This window comes from Gobio gobio, assembly GCF_949357685.1.
Source record: "Gobio gobio genome assembly, chromosome: 17".
In the NCBI taxonomy this organism is placed as follows: Eukaryota; Metazoa; Chordata; class Actinopteri; order Cypriniformes; family Gobionidae; genus Gobio; species Gobio gobio.
The window spans coordinates 2,664,996-2,681,497 of record NC_137110.1 but is presented as its reverse complement, the minus strand read 5'-3'; the positions used below and the strand labels follow the sequence as shown (position 1 = coordinate 2,681,497).

General features: G+C 40.5%; 1 protein-coding gene across 1 annotated transcript in view; it reads left to right on the top strand.

The window, feature by feature from the left end:
* smpd2b (sphingomyelin phosphodiesterase 2b) overlaps positions 1 to 16,502 on the top strand; it is a 30,980-nt gene that overhangs the window by 2,668 nt on the left and 11,810 nt on the right. The window contains exons 2-8 of the mRNA XM_079841031.1: positions 852 to 924; positions 2,211 to 2,307; positions 8,240 to 8,316; positions 8,400 to 8,493; positions 8,564 to 8,653; positions 11,817 to 11,899; positions 11,979 to 12,111. Of these exons, the coding sequence (XP_079697157.1) occupies positions 875 to 924; positions 2,211 to 2,307; positions 8,240 to 8,316; positions 8,400 to 8,493; positions 8,564 to 8,653; positions 11,817 to 11,899; positions 11,979 to 12,111 (624 nt within the window). The 5' untranslated portion in view covers positions 852 to 874. The remainder of the gene's footprint in view (positions 1 to 851; positions 925 to 2,210; positions 2,308 to 8,239; positions 8,317 to 8,399; positions 8,494 to 8,563; positions 8,654 to 11,816; positions 11,900 to 11,978; positions 12,112 to 16,502) is intronic.

The following is a 16,502-nucleotide window of genomic DNA, read 5'->3' as shown; positions in this document are numbered from 1 at the left end:
TAAATATATTAATTCAAATGATTGCTTTTTCCGCGCCTAAATAAATATAAAATCATCACCAACGGTCATTCTTCACCAGCGCATGTGATTGGTCCATCTTGGAAAGCGCGGAGAAAAGTAACGCGTATGACGTGACAGCGCCGTTCACTTCAGCAACGGCATTAATTTACACTAATAGTGATTTAATCGCTGTTTATTTGTAATTAGGCATTTAATAAGGAATTTATAGCATTCCTCTCACAAAAAAGTACGTTGGTGTTTTGATATATACTCATAGGTACTCGGAAAACTATGGTAAATGTCCAAAAACATACGAGTTGCAGAATATCTTCCTCCAGAGAGCGTTTCAGGCAATTTTATTATATTTTTACTCTATAAAATTATTTTGTGTAAATATATCAATTCAAGTTATTCCTTTTTTTGCGCGCCTAAATAAATATAAAATCATCACCAACGGTCATTCTTCACCAACGCATGTGATTGGTCCATCCTGGAAAGCGCTGAGAAAAGTAACGCGCATGACGTGACCGCGCCGTTCACTTCAGCAACTTGACAATGATTACTGGTATGATTATGGTAATTAGGCAGTGAATAATAGTTAAAATGGGACACTTATTATTGCAGATTCAATAAGTGAACGTTTCCAAAGAACTATTTGTATAGTGCTGATACAAAACGTTGATACTTTCAAGACAAATCAGTAACGTAGGCGTTTTCTGCCCTTTTTCCTGCAGTATTTTGTGTAAACAGATTCAAACGAACAGTAACGGTCGTTCTGAGAAACGCTCAACGGAATGTTTATTGTGCTGAACGATTTTGAGCTCAACCTGAATCCTCTCCTTTATCCACAGACCGAGCCAGAAGACGCATCGCCATGACAACCTCAGCGCCAATCAGATTACGCGTTTTCTCTCTCAACTGCTGGTAGGTCCACTCTACATCGATACACTTTTCCTCACGTTAAATTAACGGATTCTACTGAGAATATTCTATTGGATTTCAACATAATAAAAACACTATTAAGACTCTCTTTGGATAAACATGTCCCTGTAGCAAGACGTTATTTTTGGCGTATAATATTATAAAAATACACAGTATCCAATAGCGTTCAACAGCGCTGGTTCCGGAAGTGTACTTTTTTTCCATGGGGATTTAAAAAGAGAGTCACAACTCTACAAACTTTGATTTGAAGCGAGAAAGTATTTGGACAAAAATACAAAGCTACAAGACTGTGTGTTTAACGTCTTTAGAACTACAATCCCATGAAGCATGATCAAATATATATAAAACTACTAATTTGCCAATTTTGATTGTATGAAAAACAATATATTTTAAGTTTATTGCAAAATATGCATATATATAAACATTTCAGTATTTTGAGATGGGAGTGGGCAGGGCTAAAGAGTTATTCTGGCCCACTGATTGGTGTAATTATGTACGGCATTATGGGTAATGTAGTTTTTCACCAGGAATTCTGCTGTTAAATATGATTATTTTAATAAATAATATGAAATAAAGCGGGCTGACGGCTTTAGCAGAAGAAAATATCATGGATTGACAATTGTCGCTCACAGTGTTTCTGTCTTTAAAGGTTTTTAGGTTATCGTTCAAAAAATAATATTTTTATGTGATTATTATAGCAAATTTCCGGAAATTAAATGATTGGTATATGTGTGTTTGTTTGTGCCTGCGTGTTTTTGTATATGTGCATGCGTGTGCATGTGTGTGCGAGTGTTTGTGTGTGTGTGCGCGCGTGTGTGTGTGTGTGCGCGTGCATGTGTGTGTGCTTACGTACGTGTGCTTGCGTGTTTGTTTGTGTGTGTGTGTGTATTTGTTTTTGTACTAAAGCCAAAAAATATTATCAGAAAAAATGTTTTGTATTAACTTAACAGCTTGTCTTTTTCTACAAAATATTTGTTTTTCAGATGTGATAAAGCACACGTTTAATTAAATTAGATATTCATAATAAATATTTGTCATTTCATAAAAAAAATATAAAACAGAAAATAATGTACATAAACATTTTTACTGTATTGTTGCAGGAAAAAGAGATTTGCATATGCAGATTTTTGGTTTTCTTACTGTTAAAATAGATTTAAATCGTAAAATGTTTTTATTTTCTCTCAGATGTCTGTGCACTGAATGTTTATTATAAACTGATAAATGAGTAATATTGCATAAATGACATGCGTGTGCTGTGACTGTTTCAGGGGGGTCAGATACCTCAGTAAGAACTGCAGCGAGCGCTTTGCTCTGATCGCAGACCTGCTGACCCAGGAACAGCTGGATATAGTGTTACTGCAGGAGGTGAAGCTGCTCACACACACACACACACACACACACACACATCTGCATGGACAACACATACAGGGGTTGGACAATGAGATTAAATCACCTGGTTTTAAAACCCCTTAACTGTTCCCTGACGCTCTTTTTTTTGATTGCCTTTTTTCGTATCATATATTTTAGAAATCATAAATTAGGTATCATTTGAAAGCTTACAAACTCAAAAATCATCCTGTGAAAACCGTTTTGAAATCAGACGTTGCGTTACCATGGAAACGGTCCTCTAAATTCTTCTAGCGGGCTCCTCCCCCTAGTGGGCGGTGTCATGTTTCGTATTACAAAATACTACTTTATAATCAAAATATTTTCTTGACAAAACACATATCGTTGGAAAGGTCTGAGTCTCAAGGTTCCATATTTGGTGACTGTTTTATGATGGAAGTGACATTTGGACAGAAATGTACAGGAAACTGCATCAAAAAAACAATCAATGGAAAGTGTGACACCCGGTGGCTATATTTGGTACAGCGCCTGAACAAAATCTCATGGTGACTTACATTTTTGTGATATCAACTTCAAATTTGGAACACAACTTGTTTAGACACATGGCTTTGATTTATAGTAATTTTAGAGTACATTTTTTTTGTAAAATATATATTTTATATAAAATAAAAATATTTATTACAGTATTATAAACTTCCATAACTTTTTCATACTTACATATTTTGAAATGCTTTCACATCAGCAATAATCTGCCGAGTGTCTTATTTAAAACAAGCCCAAATTTAGGTCTATATTCCAAAGCCCTTTTAGTTTGGATAGTGCATTTTCATGACTATTCTCAAAAAGCACAATCATTTATTATTATGGGTCGCACATGCATTTATAAATCCAGTGTCTCTGTCCAACCCCTGAGTCGCTGTTTTTAATATTTCTCACATATTCCACACATTTAGAGGAGCCACTTCTCTCACATTATTGCTCATCATTAATGAACTGTTTAACCCTCATATGGTGCTCATGGCCCCTTTACGCTCGGGGTCTTTGGGCTCCATTCAGATCCCACACATTCAGAGCGATTGCGTAGAAAATCTGTACAAAAAAAAAATCATTTTTTAAATTTACTTCCCAGCTATACATTTATGCTGTGTTTTGGGGGATATGTGGTACTTTTTGCCTATTTACCACAACATGACTCAACTACACCATTAGCTTGCATATGAAATATTAATTTCTGTAATGATGATCTAAATGAAATGTTTCTGGATATTGATCTACGTGTTAGAAGCAGAATCTGCCATCTGCTGGTCAGAAGAGAACATGCAGTTTACAGTTTTAGGAATAAAGGCCCGGGTTCACAGATTCACAGACAGGATTAGGCTTTAGTTCATCAGGATATTTACGTAGTTTTCATATAAAACACATCACTGGTGTGCATCCGACAGAACAATGGCACTGACATATTTTTAGAAACTGCTCAAACATGCATTTTAGTCTGAAACTAGACTTAAGCCTTGTCTGTGAAACCGGGGAAATGTGTTTGACCAATTGTGTGTGTGTGTGTGTGTGTGTTTGTGTGTGCGTGCGTGGATGTGTGTTTGTGTGAGTGTGTGCATGTATGTGCATGTGTGGATGTGTGTTTGTGTGTGCGCGTGCATGTGTGGATGTGTTTGTGTGTGTGCGCGTGTATGTGCATGTGTGGATGTGTTTGTGTGTGTGCGCGTGCATGTGTGTATGCGCATGTGTGGATGTGTTTGTGTGAGTGCGTGCATGTGTTTGTGTGTGCGCATGTGTGTTTGTGCGCGTGCATGTGTGTATGCGCATGTGTGGATGTGTGTGTGTGTGTGTGCGCGTGGATGTGTGTATGCGCATGTGTGGATGTGTTTGTGTGTGTGCGCGTGCATGTGTGTATGCGCATGTGTGGATGTGTGTGTGCGCGTGCATGTGTGTATGCGCATTTGTGGATGTTTGTGTGTGTGCGTGCGTGCGTGGATGTGTGTTTGTGTGAGTGCGTGCATGTGTGTATGCGCATGTGTGTATGTTTGTGTGTGTGCGTGCGTGCGTGGATATGTGTTTGTGTGTGTGCGCGTGCATGTGTGTATGCGCATGTGTGGATGTGTGTGCGCGTGCATGTGTGTATGCGCATGTGTGGATGTTTGTGTGTGTGCGTGCGTGCGTGGATGTGTGTTTGTGTGAGTGCGTGCATGTGTGTATGCGCATGTGTGGATGTGTTTGTGTGTGTGCGCGTGCATGTGTGTATGCGCATGTGTGGATGTTTGTGTGTGTGCGTGCGTGGATGTGTGTTTGTGTGAGTGCGTGCATGTGTGTATGCGCATGTGTGGATGTGTTAGTGTGTGTGCGCGTGCATGTGTGTATGCGCATGTGTGGATGTGTGTGTGTGTGTGCACGTGCATGTGTGTATGCGCATGTGTGGATATGTTTGTGTGTGTGTGCGCGTGCATGTGTGTTTGTGTGTGTGCGTGCGTGGATGTGTGTTTGTGTGAGTGCGTGCATGTGTGTATGCGCATGTGTGGATGTGTTAGTGTGTGTGCGCATGCATGTGTGTATGCGCATGTGTGGATGTGTGTGTGTGTGTGTGTGTGCGCGTGCATGTGTGTATGCGCATGTGTGGATGTGTTTGTGTGTGTGCGCGTGCATGTGTGTTTGTGTGTGTGCGTGCGTGGATGTGTGTTTGTGTGAGTGCGTGCATGTGTGTATGCGCATGTGTGGATGTTTGTGTGTGTGCGTGCGTGCGTGGATGTGTGTTTGTGTGAGTGCGTGCATGTGTGTATGCGCATGTGTGGATGTGTTTGTGTGTGTGCGCGTGCATGTGTGTATGCGCATGTGTGGATGTTTGTTTGTGTGAGTGCGTGCATGTGTGGATGTGTTTGTGTGTGTGCGCGTGCATGTGTGTATGCGCATGTGTGGATGTGTGTGTGTGTGTGTGTGCGCGTGCATGTGTGTATGCGCATGTGTGGATGTGTGTGTGTGTGTGTGAGTGCGTGCATGTGTGTATGCGCATGTGTGGATGTGTTTGTGTGTGTGCGCGTGCATGTGTGTATGCGCATGTGTGGATGTGTGTGCGCGTGCATGTGTGTATGCGCATGTGTGGATGTTTGTGTGTGTGCGTGCGTGCATGGATGTGTGTTTGTGTGAGTGCGTGCATGTGTGTATGCGCATGTGTGGATGTGTGTGTGTGTGTGCGCGTGCATGTGTGTATGCGCATGTGTGGATGTGTTTGTGTGTGTGTGTGTGAGTGCGTGCGTGGATGTGTGTTTGTGTGTGAGTGCGTGCATGTGCATGTTTGTGTGTGTGTGTGTGTGTGTGTGTGTGTGTGTGTGAGAGTGTTTAGATAGATAATGTAACAAAAATCACAAAATCTTATGCCACTGAGATCAAGGGAACTATTGTTTTGAATGAGGAGAACATCAGATCATATGAGTGCGCACGTGTGTGTGTGTGTGTGTGTGTGTGTGTGTGTGTGTGTGTGTGTGTGTGCAGGGCTCCAGACTAACTTTTTTCACTAGGAGCACAGTGGCCCCCAACTGAAAATTTTAGGGGCACAATCAGAAATTTTAGGGGCGCACACCGTAAATCAACATGCTAACCAAATCTACTAATTTCCACTGTATTACCAGAGAATGTCTAATATGGCGAGAAGTTTCACTCTCACTGAACTTCCGGCTTCTGAACTGGTTGCAGTTCCTCTCTGATTCCATATGAGGGCGCTCACAGGACGAGTGCAGAATGAATGGAGGTCTATGGCGCTATACCAATAAAAATCCACTTTTCTCAGGATATAATTTTTTATCTAGTAATTTGAATGTTGTATTCGAAAGGAAATGCAAATAAATTACACATTGCTGGGTGTTAGATTTTTTAGAGTCACTTATTTGCTTTAAAAAGTCTTTTAAAGTGTCAATGACGTCATACACATGTACGACCAGAGATACTGCTTAACGGCAATCCTTCAGTCGCTCTGGTGCTTTCGCGCTCTGCACTTTCTTTTCTCTCGAGGCATCGACAACACAGCTGACACAGGTAAATACACGTGCTAGAAGAGTTTTTGTTTTGTTTGTTTCTGGTCCCGCTTCAGATGACACGATGCCATCAAGCGGGATCTCTGGTCGTAATCAGTCCTTCACTGACCAATCAGCGTTCATTAGCAGAATGCTAGCGTGTTATGGACAACAACAACTCAACCTGTAAGAAATCAAAAGGACATAAGTACTCGTTCATTCAACTTTCGACCTAAAACCCATGTTGAACTTGCAAAATCTACAATCATTTCTGAGATTTCTCAACGGCAATCGGGTGAAAGAGACAAATTTAGCCGTCAAGCCCCATTGACTTCCATTCATTTTGCACTCATGGCGATCGCCCCCAGTGGAACTCTGGTGGTACTACAACCAAAATTCTGTACAACAGGGCTTAATAGGGAGTGGGCAGGCTCTCCGTAGACGGGCTCTGGTATTACTAATAGGGATCGGTATCGTTAAGATTTTAATGGTATTACTACTCTTACCGATACTGCTTATCGATCCGGTACTTTAACAGTATTCTTACCGGTTCTTTTTATTATACTTTATATATTTAAAAAACATAATTAAGAACATAATTAACATGGCTTTATAATCTGAAAAGTAAAATATCTATAGCAAAAGAAACCGCAAAGTTTGAACAAAAATATAAAACATCTATTTGTAAATGGACCAGTGTGCCGGCATTCGGAAGGTCTGCTAACATTAATATTACTTAGAAAGAACAAACCTACAAAGAAATCTAATAAAGCAATGAAATGTAAAATAACACTGCATAGTTTTCACTGTATAAATTGATAGATTAATGCTTATAAAAGCTAAAGTTATTAATTCAAGAGATGTGAATATTTTCTATTTGCCTTTTGTTCGATTCGAATTAATGGCTCAATCGTCAGCAGGTTTATTAGACGCTGCCCCTTTAAGACCGATCGAATGTAGAACTAATAGCCTAATATCATATTCTCCTATTTCTCCAAACTATTTACGCCCATTTAAGATATAAACTGTTAAAATAACTACTCTCCAATCCGGTCATTTTGACACCGGCTATTTGTTGTTTATTTGATGGTTTAGACGCGCACGCGAAGCCTAAAATATAATGTGCAAATCGGTCAATTTCGCAGCACACACACATATACCGCCTTGAAGTTGGAAACAGCGTCTCTTGCGCGGATTATTGTGCATTTAATAGCTCTTTATTATCAAACACATCCCGCCGTTTAGCAACAGTAGAGACTGCAGTTTACAACAATCACTGAATCTGACGTTTAGTTTAGGTTTAAGGAGAAATGACAGCGCAAGGCTGTGAAGGGAAGGATGTCGCGCTCGACGGAACACGGCTATAGGAATAGTTTTACCTCATATCATCTTTTTTATAATTCTGGAAAGCCAAAATCGAAAATAAAATTAGATTAATATCACAGCACATCCCTAAAGTTTAAGAAGACTAAACTTTTGTGTAGTTCTCTTGGCCATCCTCACTCATTAAGCTGACTGTGGTGTTGTGTTCACTGTAGCTCCTGTGACAGTGCTCGCTCGCTTTCTCTCGCTTCTGCATTGCGAATGGCAAAAATGCATCACGGACAAATGGTTTAATATTATCTCATATAGAAACGGCTGGCAAAGATAGAATTTGCCAGACATTACGTCTATCAATTATAATTAGTAAGTGTATTTTCTTAATTTCTCCAGTACCGACAGCAGGCAAATTTACTGGTCGCACATGTGCGACTGGATGTAAAATTCAGTCGCACACTCTCAAATTTTAGTCGCAAAATGCGACCATTTAGTCGCACTCTGGAGCCCTGGTGTGTGTGTGCGGATCATATGAGGGTTAAACACTGAGTGAGATGTGTCAGGTGTCTTTGAGACACAGGATTGTACTGAACATGTGTGTGTCTGCGCTGTTACAGGTCTGGTGTGAGAAAGACTTTCTGTTTTTAAAGAAGAAGATCGGGAACGTCTATCCATTTTCCCATCATTTTAAAAGGTAAGTCATGATCTCTAAATGCATGTCCTGTGGGATTAAACGCACGAGGACACAGTTATGAATGCTTTCTCTTCTGTCTTCAGTGGATTTATCGGGAGCGGACTGGCCGTGTTTTCCAGACATCGAATCCATGATGCCTTTCTGTACCGATACTCATTAAACGGATACCCGTATATGGTAACTCTCTCCGTCTCAGAGCTGATTGGCTGGTCTCATGAAGGATGTTAATCATGTGATCTTGTGTCAGGCTCAACATGGCGACTGGTTCGGGGGGAAGGCCGTCGGGAAGGTCCTGCTGAACATCAACGGGCTGGCGGTTCATGTGTTTGTAACTCATGTGAGTTCATGCGTGTGATTTCAGTGTCATCTTGTAACAACTTGAAGACAAAATTAAACACAACAAATAAGGGAGGGACCCATCCAAATATAATTGCCAACCACTAGTTCAAAATATAATGTCAAATGTATAATGTTTTGTAATTTCGGACTCCGTGTGCAAAGGCCTTTAGGCATTCTTGAGGTCATGAGTGGAGGAACAATACGTTTGCAAATGCTCAATGTAGGCCATATGTATCAGCAGCAGGATGGGCTACTCTGAATCTAGGCGTTCACGACGGACTCTACACCATAGCTGTCAACCCTCCCGTTTTTTCCGGGTTTCTCACGTATTTTAGCTCTTTTCCCGCTGTCTTCCCGTTTTAGTATTTTCCCGTAAAATATCCCGTATTTTTACGTTCTGATTGTGTTAACAGAACACGCAACTATCTGGTTTAGTGCCAGAAGACGCGAATGAGAAGTCGCGCGCACTGTGAGAAAATTTGTCTGTGCACTTATCCGAGAGCGCGCACACGTCTCTCAGCGCGCAAATATTGAATTCTCTTTCAAGTCTTACTTTTTGCGTGAGTTTGTCCGTTCAAGAGCATGTCAACATGTCCATATTGATGAGTATTCTAGCAGACATAGTCTGTATATGGCTTAAGTAAGTTTTATACAGTCCAGAAAAGACGACGCATATCCGAGGTCTTAAAGGGGCAGTAGCCTTTACTGCTGTCTGTTTAATGTCAAACAAAAGACAAGGACATCACTCACTGCTCTTGATTGAATAGCTTTTGTAAGTTTAATAGGATTAATCTTTAATTTATACAGTCAAATATGCAATGTTATTTTACATTTGATCAATTTCTGTACCTGAAAACTAATGTTAGACGTACCTGAAAAACCTGAAAAGCATAGTTTATTTTATTAGTATCTTTGCTCAATAGTATTTATTTGTGCTGCTGCTTGTATTTAAATGATTTGTTCTTATTATTTTCTTTTTTTTTATTTGACAGTAGTCCTTTTTTCCCTGAACATAGCAAATACTGAACAGTACCGAAACCGTGAACCTAAAACCGTGATACAAACCGAACTGTGAGCAATCTGTACCGTTATACCCCTAGCGTAATGTATGATAAAATGACTGAAAAAGGTTGGGAATCACTGGCTTAGGCTACTATCGAAGAAGAAGAAGACAGTTGCAGCCGCGGGCGGGAGGAAGAGGGAAAAAGTAGCGGGAAGTAAACTTCAAGGAGAGTATAGTAGATGAGTGTGATGTGCAATGATGGATCAGGACGCTGACGGCCAAAATCAAAATATTTTGTGTAGTTATAAACTCTTTAGACTCTTTTTTTTAAAGTTTGTGGGTAAGAATCGTGTAAAAAAAAATCCCTTATTTTGTGGATGGATTCCGGGAAATCTCCCTTATTTTCAATGTTCTATGTTGACAGCTATGCTCTACACCAGCATCACCTTTTCTTCAGTGGGAATTATTCTTATGGATATTTTTTTCCTCGTTTTTCTTCAATTTTGGTATGTTTGTCTGAATTAGTTTTTTCAACGACAAGATTGTGGCTGAATCGTTACTGAACTTTTCGAGTACAGACTAGTGATGCACCGATCATGATTTTACATGGCCGATTACGATACCGTTTTTTTTCAAGAAAACTGGCCGATTCCGATTCCGATTTTTTTTTTTTTTTTACACAATAAAAGAATGAAAGTATACATGAACAAGATGTTTATTTGGTATTTAACAGGCTAAATTGGCTTTTGGCTAATGAAAACAAGTCGGCAATCTGAAATTAACAGGAAATTGAATTGGAAATGAAAAGGCTGAAAGGTGAAATTAAAGGCAACAACGGCATATTCTGCAATCCAAACAAAGATGTTACTTAAATCAGCATTTGTTTTTAAATTCAGTGTAAAGAAAAAAAGTCTTTACCAGTGAAATTCAATAAAACCAAAGTATATAATTGTTCCAAAATGTTAAATCAAATAATGTTTAGTGCAACGAAAAAAACTAAGAGCAGGTGCTTTTTAAATCAAATTAAGTGAATGTCATTTTAAGGTAAAATAAAAGGTAACACTTTAGAATAACGGTCATTAGTTAACATTAGTTAATGTATTAACTCAAATGAACTAACCATGAGCAGTACATTTGTTACTGTATTTGTTCATCTTTGTTAACGCTAGTTAATATAAACATCACAGTGCATTAACTAATGTTAACAAGATTTTAATAACTTCAGCACGCGCAACTTCAACTTCAGCTCGCGCAACTTCAGCACGCGCAACTTCAACTTCAGCTCGCGCAACTTCAACTTCAGCTCGAGCAACTTCAGCTCGCGCAATTTCAGCTCGCGCAACTTCAGCACGCGCAACTTCAGCTCGCGCATCTTCAGCTCGCGCAACTTCAGCACGCGCAACTTCAACTTCAGCTCGCGCAACTTCAGCACGCGCAACTTCAACTTCAGCTCGCGCAACTTCAACTTCAGCTCGAGCAACTTCAGCTCGCGCAATTTCAGCTCGCGCAACTTCAGCACGCGCAACTTCAGCTCGCGCAACTTCAGCTCGCGCAACTTCAGCTCGCGCAACTTCAGCTCGCGCAACTTCAGCACGCGCAACTTCAGCTCGCGCAACTTCAGCACGCGCAACTTCAGCTCGCGCAACTTCAGCACGCGCAACTTCAGCACGCGCATCTTCAGCTCGCGCAACTTCAGCACGCGCAACTTTAGCTCGCGCAACTTCAGCACGCGCATCTTCAGCACGCGCAACTTCAGCTCGCGCAACTTCAGCCCGCGCAACTTTAGCTCGCGCAACTTCAGCACGCGCAACTTCAGCCCGCGCAACTTCAGTACACGCAACTTCAGCACGCGCAACTTTAGCTCGCGCAACTTCAGCACGTGCAACTTTAGCTCGCGCAACTTCAGTACACGCAACTTCAGCTCGCGCAACTTTTGGCCGGTCAACCGGTGCATCCCTAACTAAAACTAAATGGCATTTTAATCAAAAGACTATGACTAAAACTAAATCAAAATATGCTGTCAAAATTAACACTGGCCCCTGGTGACCCGGAAGAAAAGTGTAAACTGAATCTATGATCAGCCAGTAACACTGAAAACGCATTTGGAATTGTTGCAATCTGACGTCATGTGACCATGGCCCGTGTGTTTTCCTCACAGCTTCATGCTGAATACTGCAGAGAGAAGGACTCATATCTGCCCCACCGAGTGGTCCAGGCCTGGGAGCTGCAGCAGTTCATACGGTGGGGTAAAATGTGCCGCTCAAACGTCAGCCGCCCAGGTTTCTGCTGTCCTTGCTCACGACTGTGTGTTTCCCAACAGGCACACGAGTGCTGGAGCGGATGTGGTGGTTCTGGCCGGAGATCTGAACATGCACCCGGAGGATCTTGGGACCCGACTGCTGAGAAACTACACCGGGCTCCGGGACAGCTTCAGCGAGGCCACACACTTCGATGTTCGTACATGACCTCCATTCATCCTTCACTTTACCAGGAACAATCCCAGTGAGCAGAGGTGGAAAGAGTAACTAAATATTCTACTCAAGTAAACGCACTATTACTTCAATGAAATTTTTCTTAAGTAGAAGTAAAAGTACCGGTCTGTAAATGTACTCAAGTAAAAGTAAAAAGTAGTTCATTTAAAATGTACTCAGAGCAGGGGCGTAAATTTCATCTAACAGTTGGGGGGGACAATAAACATGAAATTTCTCAAGAGCAAATTTTGAAGGGGACACAAATAATACAGCCAATCATACTTATAAGGATATGTGTACGACAAAAAAAAAAAAAAAAACTGATTTTTCACATTCCATTCCATTTTTCTTTTCTCTTTCATTTTATCTGACCAACAACACTCAAAATGTTTCTAAACTTAAAACGCATTTTTTGTCCCGTTTGCGTTTGTATTGTTTTACTACTTACACATTTATTTTAAGTATATATCATTTAGACATGTGCCGGTAAACGGTAATACGATATACCGCAATAATAAACATGCACAATATTGTTATCGTGGGCACTTCAAAATACCGTGAATAATTATTTATTACGAATTATTCCGATTTTTAGAATGAATTTTAAGAATACTTTACCCATCAACCGTTTAAAATGAACAACAAGTCAAAGAGGAACGCGCACTGATGTAAATAGACCAAGAGGAACGCGCACTGATGTAAATAGACCAAGAGGAACGCGCACTGATGTAAATAGAATAAGAGGAACGCGCACTGATGTAAATAGAATAAGAGGAACGCGCACTGATGTAAATAGACCAAGAGGAACGCGCACTGATGTAAATAGACCAAGAGGAACGCGCACTGATGTAAATAGAATAAGAGGAACGCGCACTGATGTAAATAGACCAAGAGGAACGCGCACTGATGTAAATAGACCAAGAGGAACGCACACTGATGTAAATAGAATAAGAGGAACGCGCACTGATGTAAATAGACCAAGAGGAACGCGCACTGATGTAAATAGACCAAGAGGAACGCGCACTGATGTAAATAGACCAAGAGGAACCCGCACTGATGTAAATAGACCAAGAGGAACCCGCACTGATGTAAATAGACCAAGAGGAACGCGCACTGATGTAAATAGACCAAGAGGAACGCGCACTGATGTAAATAGACCAAGAGGAACCCGCACTGATGTAAATAGACCAAGAGGAACCCGCACTGATGTAAATAGACCAAGAGGAACGCGCACTGATGTAAATAGACCAAGAGGAACGCGCACTGATGTAAATAGACCAAGAGGAACCCGCACTGATGTAAATAGACCAAGAGGAACCCGCACTGATGTAAATAGACCAAGAGGAACGCGCACTGATGTAAATAGACCAAGAGGAACCCGCACTGATGTAAATAGACCAAGAGGAACGCGCACTGATGTAAATAGACCAAGAGGAACGCACACTGATGTAAATAGACCAAGAGGAACCCGCACTGATGTAAATAGACCAAGAGGAACCCGCACTGATGTAAATAGACCAAGAGGAACGCGCACTGATGTAAATAGACCAAGAGGAACGCGCACTGATGTAAATAGACCAAGAGGAACCCGCACTGATGTAAATAGACCAAGAGGAACCCGCACTGATGTAAATAGACCAAGAGGAACGCGCACTGATGTAAATAGACCAAGAGGAACGCGCACTGATGTAAATAGACCAAGAGGAACCCGCACTGATGTAAATAGACCAAGAGGAACGCGCACTGATGTAAATAGACCAAGAGGAACCCGCACTGATGTAAATAGACCAAGAGGAACCCGCACTGATGTAAATAGACCAAGAGGAACGCGCACTGATGTAAATAGACCAAGAGGAACCCGCACTGATGTAAATAGACCAAGAGGAACCCGCACTGATGTAAATAGACCAAGAGGAACCCGCACTGATGCAAATAGACCAAGAGGAACGCGCACTGATGTAAATAGACCAAGAGGAACCCGCACTGATGTAAATAGACCAAGAGGAACGCGCACTGATGTAAATAGACCAAGAGGAACCCGCACTGATGTAAATAGACCAAGAGGAACCCGCACTGATGTAAATAGACCAAGAGGAACCCGCACTGATGTAAATAGACCAAGAGGAACGCGCACTGATGTAAATAGACCAAGAGGAACGCGCACTGATGTAAATAGACCAAGAGGAACGCGCACTGATGTAAATAGACCAAGAGGAACGCGCACTGATGTAAATAGACCAAGTAGAACGCGCACTGATGTAAATAGACCAAGAGGAACGCGCACTGATGTAAATAGACCAAGAGGAACGCGCACTGATGTAAATAGACCAAGAGGAACCCGCACTGATGTAAATAGACCAAGAGGAACCCGCACTGATGTAAATAGACCAAGAGGAACGCGCACTGATGTAAATAGACCAAGAGGAACGCACACTGATGTAAATAGACCAAGAGGAACCCGCACTGATGTAAATAGACCAAGAGGAACGCGCACTGATGTAAATAGACCGTGCATGAGCCGAGCACATGGCGGAATGAGGAGACGCGCTGATGTGCACATTCACTCTTCGACAGCAGAGGGCGCTGACGGAACAGCAGAAATGCAGCCGTTTCTCCAGTAATCACACAACCTACTACATAATACTCAGAGCCATAGAGAGAGAGAGTTGCGACAACTCCATAGACTCCAATGGAACGGTTTTTTTTACAGCAATGGCGGCTCGTGGAGACTCTCAATAGTTCCCGGAAGTAGCAGCCGCGCCATAGAGTTACAGCAGAACAGACCGTTTGTGATGCACTTTTAAAAGGGAAGACGTTTAATCAGTAAGATTTTAAATTATCAGCACATCTTAATCAAAATAACTTGTACATTAAAGCCTGCGTGTGTAGATTATTTATCATTAAAAAAATATATATTTTAAAAACAACATCGCTGTAACTACATAATCATGCTACATACACATGTCGATGTGTAATAAAATTATTGAAAATCAATGCATTTATTGACTATTAATTACAAAAAATCGCAGTTCTGTCACTGTGACTATCAATTTGAATTGCCCGTCAAAGCACTTCCTGGAACTATTCGAGGTCTACATGAATCACGTGACTATCAAGAGTTTTGAACTTCCGTTGTCGCAACTCTCTCTCTATATGGCTCTGATAATACTTAAAGACTTAAGGCTATTCATTTTCAAACTTGCATTTTATATTTTAATCTGGACTAAATGACATGCCCATGAATATGTTCTGTCTGTTGTTCAATCACACACTTTACAAGGCTCCAGTATTTAACATTAGTTCCTTCATTAACAAACTGACAATGAAAAATACTTCTAAAGCTTGTATTAATCTTAGTTAAATGTACATTTCAGCATACCTACTGTTCTTTATAATTCTTTTGCACTTTAATCTGTTTTAAATATTAAATTTTTGTGTATTTCTTTATTGTATTTAAATGTTTGGAAAGAAAGTTATTAAACCTGTTATAGTATGACAACACTTTTTTTGCAACTTATTTCAATATCGTGATAATACCGTATACCGTGATAAAAGCTTCAGCAATTAATCGCAACATGAAAATTTGATACCGGCACATGCCTAATATCATTATATTATTTACAATACTCAGCATGGTTTTCAATATGAAAACATCAGTTTCACAGCATCACAGTATTAATTATTTAATAAATAAACTGTATTATTAAATTATGGTTATTATTATCACCAGTTAAAATGGCATTAAATTAATGAAAACTTTTTTTTTTGGTTGAACAAATGCTTTATTATAACAAAACATACTTAAGTAAAAGTAAAGATTTTTAAAACTACTTAAAAAAGTAGAAGTACGCAGAAAAACTACTCAATTACAGTAACACGAGTAAATGTAATACGTTACTTTCCACCTCTGCCAGTGAGATGTCAATCTCTTCTATCCGGAAGAGTCCTGGCCAAAATCTTCTCATAAACAGATTCTAAACACCTCAAGTATGAGGGAAAAGTCTAAAAATGACCTAAAACATACACGTTTCCTACAAGTTGAAATTTAAAGGATTAGTTCACTTTTAAATAAACTTTTGCTGATAATTTACTCACCCGCATCTCATCCAAGATGTCCATGTCTTTCTTTCTGCAGTCGAAAAGAAATGAAGGTTTTGGATGAAAACATTCCAGGATTGTTCTCCATATAATGGACTTCAATGGGCCCCAAACGGCCCAAATGAGTTTCAGTGCAGCTTCAAAGGGCTTTAAACGACCCCAGATGATGAATAAGGGTCTGATCTAGACAAACCATCAGCAGTATTTATGATATTATTTTACCTCTTATCAGATGAACGTGATCATCTCTGAGCTCAGCCATAACTTCTGCTGAG